Source organism: Merops nubicus, unplaced genomic scaffold (assembly GCF_000691845.1).
Source record: "Merops nubicus isolate BGI_N331 unplaced genomic scaffold, ASM69184v1 scaffold5247, whole genome shotgun sequence".
Classification (NCBI taxonomy): domain Eukaryota; kingdom Metazoa; phylum Chordata; class Aves; order Coraciiformes; family Meropidae; genus Merops; species Merops nubicus.
Window position 1 is genome coordinate 1 of NW_008618214.1, and position 8,990 is coordinate 8,990.

At 38.5% G+C, this 8,990-nt stretch overlaps 1 protein-coding gene across 1 annotated transcript; it reads left to right on the top strand.

Moving 5' to 3' along the window:
* Nucleotides 1-1,861: 1,861 nt before the first annotated feature.
* Nucleotides 1,862-8,238, top strand: TMEM135 (transmembrane protein 135; the record flags this gene model as incomplete). Its single annotated transcript, XM_008943363.1, has 5 exons — nucleotides 1,862-1,925; nucleotides 2,611-2,687; nucleotides 4,300-4,398; nucleotides 5,972-6,039; nucleotides 7,660-8,238. Coding segments are annotated over 5 exons (441 nt in total), but the record flags the coding sequence as incomplete, so codon positions are not given.
* Between the last annotated feature and the right edge of the window lie 752 nt (nucleotides 8,239-8,990).

The window sequence follows — 8,990 nt, forward strand, 5'->3', positions numbered from 1 at the left end:
GTCATTAACTGCATTCTCCTTACAGAGGGTGACATACTCTGACCTTCCTTTAGAGTTTATTAAGTAAGTACTGAGCACTAATGAGGCCATACCTCAAATACAGTGTTCAGTTTTGGGCCCCTTTGGTAGTCTGGTTTCCATTTTTAAATGAGTGTAAAAATTTGACTAGGAAAGTTGACTGTCATAATTGCAATGTATCAACAGCTTTGCATGGAATTTATTTATTAAACATGGACATATTAAAATAGCTAGTGAGGTCACATCTGTGGCACTGTGTCCATTTTTGGACCCAGATATTACTCCATTTCTTCTTTTTAGTTTTGGTGTGTTTTTCAAGAGTAGGTTCACCTGAGGGCCACCAAGATAATTTGAGGACTGTATCATACGATGTGCGAGGAGAAACTGGGAGAAATAGGTTTCAAGCTGAAGTAGAAAGGCTCAGGGGAGATTTTGCTGCTACCTGCACCTTTGGAGGTGAGCAATGATAGGATGAAAGGCAATGGATACAAGCAGAAATACAGGAGATTCTGAAGACGTATAAGAAGATACGTTTTCATGTGAGGGTGACCAAATATTGGAATGGGTTGCCCAGTGAGGCTGCATAGTCTCCATCCTTGGAGATGCTCAGAACTCAACTGGACAAGCTACCTGCTCTAATTAGACCTGCTTCAGGCTGAACAAGATGATCTGCAGTAGTCCCTTCCAACATAAATCACTCTTTTATTCCATGAAGTGCACACATTGGATGAATTAAGACACTGAACCTGCAGTCACCCAAATGAAATGTATTGCAGTGCAGCCTAAGCCACCATTGCTGACATCTGTTCTGGCCTGAACAGCTGTGGTGCTGTCTGTGTCAGCAGACAGGTTGTTACGTGTTATTATGTGTCTCACCGTGTCTTTTCATCATCCACAGTTCTAACTTTTTAGAGTGATATATTTTCCTGGTTACAGAATTTATTTGGTGTAATGGCAAAATCTCAAGGTGTTTGGATGCAGTTGAAAACCAGCTTTATAACAGGAAAGAGTCTAGAAAACTACAGCAAATTAATATGATGTGAATTCAATATTAGCTTTGGAATCATAGAATAGTTTAAGTTGGAAAAGACCTTGTCTACGTGACTTAAACCCATCCAGGGATGGTGATTCAACCACTGCACTGGGCAGCCTGTTCCAGTGCCTGACAACCCTTTCAGTTAAGTAATTTTTCCTCATATCCAACCTAAACCTCCCCTGGCACGACCTGAGGCCATTTTATCTTGTCCTATCACTTGTTATTTGGGAGAAGAGACCGGCATCCACCGTTCTACAAGCTCCTTTCAGGGAGCTGTAAAGAGCAACAGGTTGTCCCCTGAGGCTCCTTTTCTTCACACTAAATAGCCCCAGTTCTGTCAGTCCTTGTAAGACTTGTGCTCTTCATTCTAAGAACTGTGCTCACCTTTCACCAGCTTAGTTGCCCTTCTCTGGACACACTCCAGCACCTCAATGTCTGCCTTGTATTGAGGTGCCCAAAACTGAACACAGTACTTGAGTTGTGGCCTCACCAGTGCTGAGAAGAGGGGGAGAATCCCTTCCCTAGTCCTGGTGGCCACACTGTTTCTGATACAAGCCAGGATGCTGTTGGCCTTCTTGAAATTGGATTGGTGTACAAATTAGAATGATCTGCTCTGTGATTTTGAAAGAAATGATAGCAGTAAGCTGTTGATTGAAACACTGAGATGTTTCAGGTACTGTGGATTATCACACTGCATTCCTAATTAATACTGTGCGCTATATTAGTAGCTTATAGAGGAATATCTCCAGTCTGTGCATTATGAAAGAGAAGTAACTAGGGCTAATCCTGCTCTCTGTTCACCTGCAGGGTACTAGCTGCTTCCTGCGCTGGGTACGAAACCTAGATGATGAGCTTCATGCACTTGTAGCTGGTGAGTCCATACCAAGAAGTTCATATTGCCTGTTTTGAGACTCTGTAAATATTTCTCTTGTCTGTTCCCCCATTCCCTGTTCAGACTTCTGTGATGAAAACAGGACCGTGTACATAAAGGTTGTGTCAGAAGTGACAGTGTTGTTTCAAGTAGCTTCAAATAAAGAGTTACAATTAAAATTGTAAGGCACATTCAGTTAAATGGTGTGGGTTTTATAGTCAGCTTAAGGACAGTATATTATTACATGCACAAATGTGAACTTGTCCTCTGTTTTCCAACTTTAGAGATGTTAGGTTGAAATACTGACTCTTCCATATGTGACAGAATACACATTTGTGAGGATGGGCTTTGCTGCATCCAAAGACGGACCCTTTTGATATGAAAGTTGTGTGCTGGTGCATGCCTTTAAGCATGTAGTGGAATCTCAGAGGTCTCTCTTCCTTCTGGGAAAAGAGGAAATTTGAGGCTGTGATTCTGGGATTTATAAAACTACAGATTTATTTCAGGGTTTCAAAAGTCTTTTTAACGACCTAAACCATATTTTGATGGGCAGCACAGGAACATCACAGAACTTTGTTGTAGCAACAGAAAACATAATCTTATGCAGTGTTGGATGAGCTGACATGCTGCAACAGCAGCAATATATCACAATCTTAATAATACTTTTGTTTTCTAATCATTACAGGATGTCTAGCAGGAATCTCTATGATGTTTTACAAAAGTACTACTATCTCTATGTATCTGGCATCCAAATTAGTAGAGGTAAGATACTACCCTTGTAACGAAGTTCTTCATCTATTTTTTCAAGGCAGGAAAAGACAATCAACTCCACAGGTTGTGTCTGACAATTCCAGTATAACACAACATCGTGTGGCAGTGGTGTGTTTCAGTCTGTGTGTGCCAAAAGGCACTGCTGTCCCTTGGTCTCATTTCTATGTTATTTTCTTTTCTGTAACTCATTTTAAAAGTCCTTTATCCACTCATTTCCATGTGTATTTCCATGATTTTTTTTAATCTCTTGATAGCCCTTTGCTTTGTAGCTTTTGCGAATTTTTTAAATCTGAAAGTTCCAAGAATGTCTATTTTGCCAGAAACATAAATCAAACCTAGTCTTTAATTGCAGATTTATTGCCAAAAGCTACAGCTTAACTTCCTGCCTTTGTTCTCTAATTTTGGCATTCAGCAATCTAAGATAACTCAAAATAGCTTAGGTTTTAGTCTATAGCTAGAGTTGTTTGTCAGTGTACTTCAGCTGATTGAATTCCCAGCTTTCAGATGAACTTCGTTCTAATTACTGTTTTTCAGGCTTGAATTATTTCTCTGAACTTTTTCAAATTAGGAGCCCAGGGAAAAAAAAAAAAGCAAGTTTGTAAAGTTTGAATATGTTGATTATACTTTGCTAAGCAGCTTTTGATTCCTTACTGTGATTTTTCCATAAAATCAGGACTTAGTCATGGTTATTTCCCCAACGGCACCACTGGAATGAGTTGAGAGTGTTCTCTTACTGTGCATCATCCCAGAATCACAAAGCTTTCTCCTGCAGACCTCGAGGGCCTTGTCCCCTAGTGATATTTATCCAACTCCATTAGCAGAACAGAATTCATTTCAAAGAATATAAAAAGAAGGAACTTTTTTTTTAAAGCATAAAATTAAAACATAAAAAGGAAAGATAAACGCTGTTTATTCCTGTTCCTTGTAATCCTAGATCAGGCTCTGAAGGTAGTTCACGTATCAGGTAAATAAAAGCAAATCTGAGTTATACATATTGACTTAGAACACTAGCTGTAAAAAAAACCCAATATTATTTTGTATTGCGGATGGTTTTCTCTGGACTTTGAGACACTGTGACTGCAGTGAAATAAGAAAAGTGCTGTGTGTTCTTTCTTTTTTTTTCTTTTTTTACTACTTTTATCATCTTACGCAAGCCAAGGGTAACTGACCAAAGAGGCGTGTGCTGCTTTGGAAGGTCAAGCTGCGCTCAGGAAAATAAACTTTCCATGTTTTCTCAGAAAGGAAAGTATGTGATTTCAAGCTGCTTAAGAATGGTGAATATTCACTTTGTTGAATAGTTACTGCATTGTTCTTTTCTTTTTTAAAATGAAGAGTTTAATGTAGTAAACTTTCCCTTTTTTTATCTTTAAGATCTGTACTACCCTCTTCACACCCAAACTGCTGCTAGGTCCTGTTCTGTAGATTAATAACCTCTTACTCTATTGATCTTGGATAATTTGGCAATGTCACATTTGTGGACACATACAAAAACTGTATGAGCATAGCTTAATAGAGTTGATGTTATTTTGTAAAGGTAAAATAAAAAGTAAAAAGCTACCTTGTTTATTTTGTTGTGTTCAGCATTTCTTATTTATTTATATAGACCTTATACTTCAAAGGAATTGAAGCAGGGAAGGTTCCCTATTTTCCTCATGCAGACAGCATCATCTATGCCATTTCTACATCGATATGCTTTCAGGCAGTAAGTATCTTGCCTTCTAACAGGACATGTAGTTCTTTAAATCAAATGTTGTTTGAAGTGAGGAGTACAGGGATACAGTGGTTAGAAAAGATGGTGTGATGCAGTGATTCGAGCAAGATGCTGTGAATCGGGGCTCCTGCACCCTGCTTTTGGGTGTCACAGTGGGAAGATAATTTCTAGGACTCAAATTTCTCATATGCTCATAGCTTAATACAAAACATTGACTTATTTGGAAAGGATCTGAAAATGTATTTGGCCAAGATGAACATAAATGCATGGCCTTTCATAAGCATATGAACAGACTGTTTCTTAAACAATATATTGTAAAAAATATGGGTTTTTTAACTTTTTTTAAAGCAAAGTATTTTAAAACTTTAATAAGTTTTTGCTTCAAACTAATTAGAATTAAAGCTATCTGTTTGAAAGAATCTGCAAAAATTAGTAAGGAAATCTGGTTTTATATTTGAAACAAGCTGTAGTTGTTTTCACTTGCACTTTCTTGCACTTTCCAAGTCAATTATATGCCTTCATCCTCAGTCCTTTTATTGGCTACATAAGCCAGAAAAGCTCCTTTTCAGTGGTACCCAAATTACTATTCCACTACGTCTCTCCATTTCCGGACCTTCTGCTGAAACATCCCACTGCATGTTTTCTGGACCTCTCTATATATTGTTTGTACCCCTCAATAAAGAGAACATAAAATGACCCTAAAGCTCTCTTCCGCTGTCTCATATTTGACAGGAGAGTTCCACTCCTTCCCCTTGTTACTCCCATACATTTGGGAATATCTCTCATCCTTGTATCAAAGTGAACTGATATTTTAGTGCTTGGGGTGTGTCTGGAGGTCTGTAGCACTGAAGTCTGTAAAATACTATTGCCAAGGACCATCATATGAGGCTAACAGAAACAGAGTTAATATGAGAAAAGAGGAAAGATTTTTTCATTACTTAATGAAAAAGGAGCCCAGGATTGGAAATAAATTACTAGGTTTTGGGAGGAGGAAGGAAGGGGAGATCTGCAAAGGGATCTATGCTGAGATTTTTGTTGCTCACTGTATTCATAAGTGATCTGGAAAAGTAATAGAACAGAGAGAAGACAAGGATTTTGGTTATATAACATTATTTAAGACATGTAACATGAAATATAAAGTTGACTGACTACAAGAAATGGTAGATCATCAAGTGAAGAGTGAGCGGGGGATAATTTGGCATCCACAAGTGCAAAATCGTGCATGTAGGAATAATAAGGATTATTGTTGCTTTCTCTGCAATGGGATCTAAGTTAATGGCTACCACTTTTGAAAGACAGTCTTCTGGGAATATCAGTCTGTGCTGGTGGTGGTCGCACAGGGCACCGAATTCAGCTGGGATTGTTTTGTCTGCGCTGACAGTGCTGGACTCCAGCAGGTGATCACAGCTGCTTCAAGCCATGAATCATGAGATGATCTTTAAAAAGTTAAAAAAGAAAATATATTAGCATAACTATCCCTTTGCTGGTTTGGGCAGTGTAACGCAGCAGGTGAAGCTTTTGCCTGGTGCTGTCATCTGGCTCTGACAGAATGCTCTCCTTGCAGGCTGTCATGGAAGTGCAGCACCTGAGACCGTCATACTGGAAATTTCTTTTACGACTAACGAAGGGCAGGTATGTCATCAGGGGTGTGTTATGGCTCGTCTAAGCACGTCATTGCCCACATTCAGCTTTCTGTGCCAACAGCAGAACTGAAGGAGTACCCATGGACTAAGTTCCTGCATAGTTACTTTGCTTTTCAAATGGTTTCCAGTCCACTTGTGTCCAGTTCTTTGCTGCTGAAGTGACACTGCTAGGCTTAGTCTAACGACAGGAGTGGAGGCTTAAATCTAGGTGACTATTTAGCAGATGAGTATTTTACTTGAAGACTTTTTTATCTGTAGTTCACTTGGAGGGTGGAATGCTTTTAAGATATCAGTGAAATGAAGAATCTGTTGAAGAACTGTACAGATGGAAGAAATCACTTAATATGTACAGTGATCCACAGCATGGTATTAGTACATGTTTAAACACATTACTAAAATGTCAGATTATTTCCTAAGAACATTTGAAGATTCAGTAATTTCTATAGGACACCTATTTCAGTTGACAAAGGAGTTTTTTTCCTTGGAAAAAAAATGAAAAATTTTCACTGATTATAACTATAAATTTACACTGTAATATCTTGTTGGTTACTTTTTCTCTTACTTGGTGTAGGGATCTAAAATGCTTACCTTTTCAAATAGATGTATGCTGTAACTGATTTATAAAAATACAATTCAGTTAAGTGTACACAATTATACTCATGGGAGTATTTGGAAGAAACAAGGCATCCAAATCTTAATGTGGATGAGTTTATGAATGAGATTATAAAATTGATGTTTGTCATGACAGTGAGCTCTCCAGACTATAAAAATAGAAGTGAAATCAGAGGCATATTGAACCTACACTGCCTGTGGCACAGTGCACTCTTAGGTGGACATCAGGTGACTGAATACATTGCTAGGGACAGTATTTTCCTTGGGAAGCCTGGAGGCAAACTGCAACCAACTGCTGAGGCCATACAAACATGATGTGGGTGATGAATTCAGTGCAGGTGTCCAGCTTTGGCTGCATTTTTCCCTCCTGTGCTAGTCCTAAAATGGCTTTAGTTGAAAGAGAAGAGGGAAAAGAAATTATATTCTGTTCATTTATTTATTTATGCTCTGAAGTAAATATCTATAATTGTAATTTTGACACTGTCCATACAGGCAGGTTCTTTTGATGCCTCCTAGGTTTTTTTGACTCAACAATTCTGAAGAATAAAGAATTGGAAATAGATGGTAACACCCATAATATTGTTATCCACACTTGGGAAGGCATGGCCAGAGTTTTATGAGGCTAAGTGAGAAAGAAAAGTAGTATATTTAGATATTTTTTTTTTTTTTATGAAGGTAGAAGGAGAAGGATACTCCCTCCTTTCCCCTTTTCCCCAAGCTGTGTTATATAAAGTATGTCTACCCAAAGCTCTATTAATCAAATTTGTCTTTTTTTTTTTTTTCTAAAATCTTTGTTGCCAAGATGAAAAGTTGTAGTTCTAAACAGCACAGGCTGAAGCCTGCATTTCCAAGAGTTGAATGGTCTTTCATGTGCTGAAATTTCTTAAATAATTCTATTTAAAAATTGAATTAATAATTTTAAAAAATAAAATACTTAAATTTTTTTTTAAAAGTAAACGAATGATCTGTTTACTCTCTTATGTCTCTTCTTTTTCAGGTTTGCTCTCATGAACAGGAAAGTTTTAGATGTATTTGGTACTGAAGCATCTAAGAACTTCAAGGATTTCACACCTAGGCTTGACCCAAGATACACAGTGGTACCACCAGAGCTACCAATGGAGCTGTCTTGAAAACAATAGTGTGACCTGTCGTTGAATGTGATCAGCATTTTGTTCTGAAAAGTTAATTAACTTAACGGTCATATATATGGAGGAGGCCTTGGGCTCCACTTCAGTATTATTTCAATGAGAAATGCTTTTTACCAATCAAAAATACTGAAGCTTTGCAGGAAGATGTGGCTTAGTGATTAAGCCCCTTTCGTACACAGGAAATATTTCTGGATTACTGTAGTTGGCCGACAGTATGGTAGGTTCCTGAATGAATTAAACAAATGAGTAATATATTTAGAGAAGTAAAACATAAATATGCATAATAATAGCAAAAATTCTGTAGTTCATGGCAATAGAATATTTCTTGGTAAAACTAGAAGGAATTCTACATTTACAAAGGAAGACAAGTGGCATAGTTTAGATCCAAATTTTTACCTGATCTTCAAACTGTTGCGGTCGGGTGCAAACGCTTCCTTGGTTTTCTAAATTGCGTCACTGAGTTATCTCCAAAGAGCCACCGCCCACTCGTTATTTAAAATTACAGCAGGTCTGCACAGCCACGGTTGCAAAATAAGGCATTCCTTAGGAAAAGAAAGCACGGATTAATTCAGCAATCACATTCCAGGGCTGTCCATCCCACTGAGGGTATGGACGGGGAGAGCAGCGAAGGAAAACAAGGCGGCAGTAGCGGCGACTGAGGGCCGTGAGGAGCAGGGGTGTGGTGGCCACCATCTGCCAAGTGCAAAATGAAAAAAACAGCAGAGGAAGGAATGAAACGTTCCAGCCGCTGAGATGGGGCTGGAAACAGCAGACAGTTACAAAAATAAAAAAGCCAAGAACAAAAAGATGGCAAGAACAACAACAAAATTCCCCCCAAATATACTGAAATTAAATGTTTGTTTTTAAAGGGCTTGACGGTGTCACTGTCGATGGCATCGGGTTGTTTGTCGAGCCAGCGTTTCCACCGTCCTTTAGAAAAGAGCTGCCCCCTGAGGTTAGACAGTTACAAAAGAGCAGTTTGGATGATGGTGTTAATGCTATTTTTTCCTTTACTTGGTGAAGAGTGATTTTCCATCAGCCAGCCGTGGCCAGGACAGTTACACTCAGTGTAATATGGTACTCAATGCAAACAACTACCTACACAAATTCCGTCTCGTTTTAACCTTGCGTGTCTCTGCAGATAGTGGTTTGTGGGCTAAGGCACGGCCTTTATGTGCTA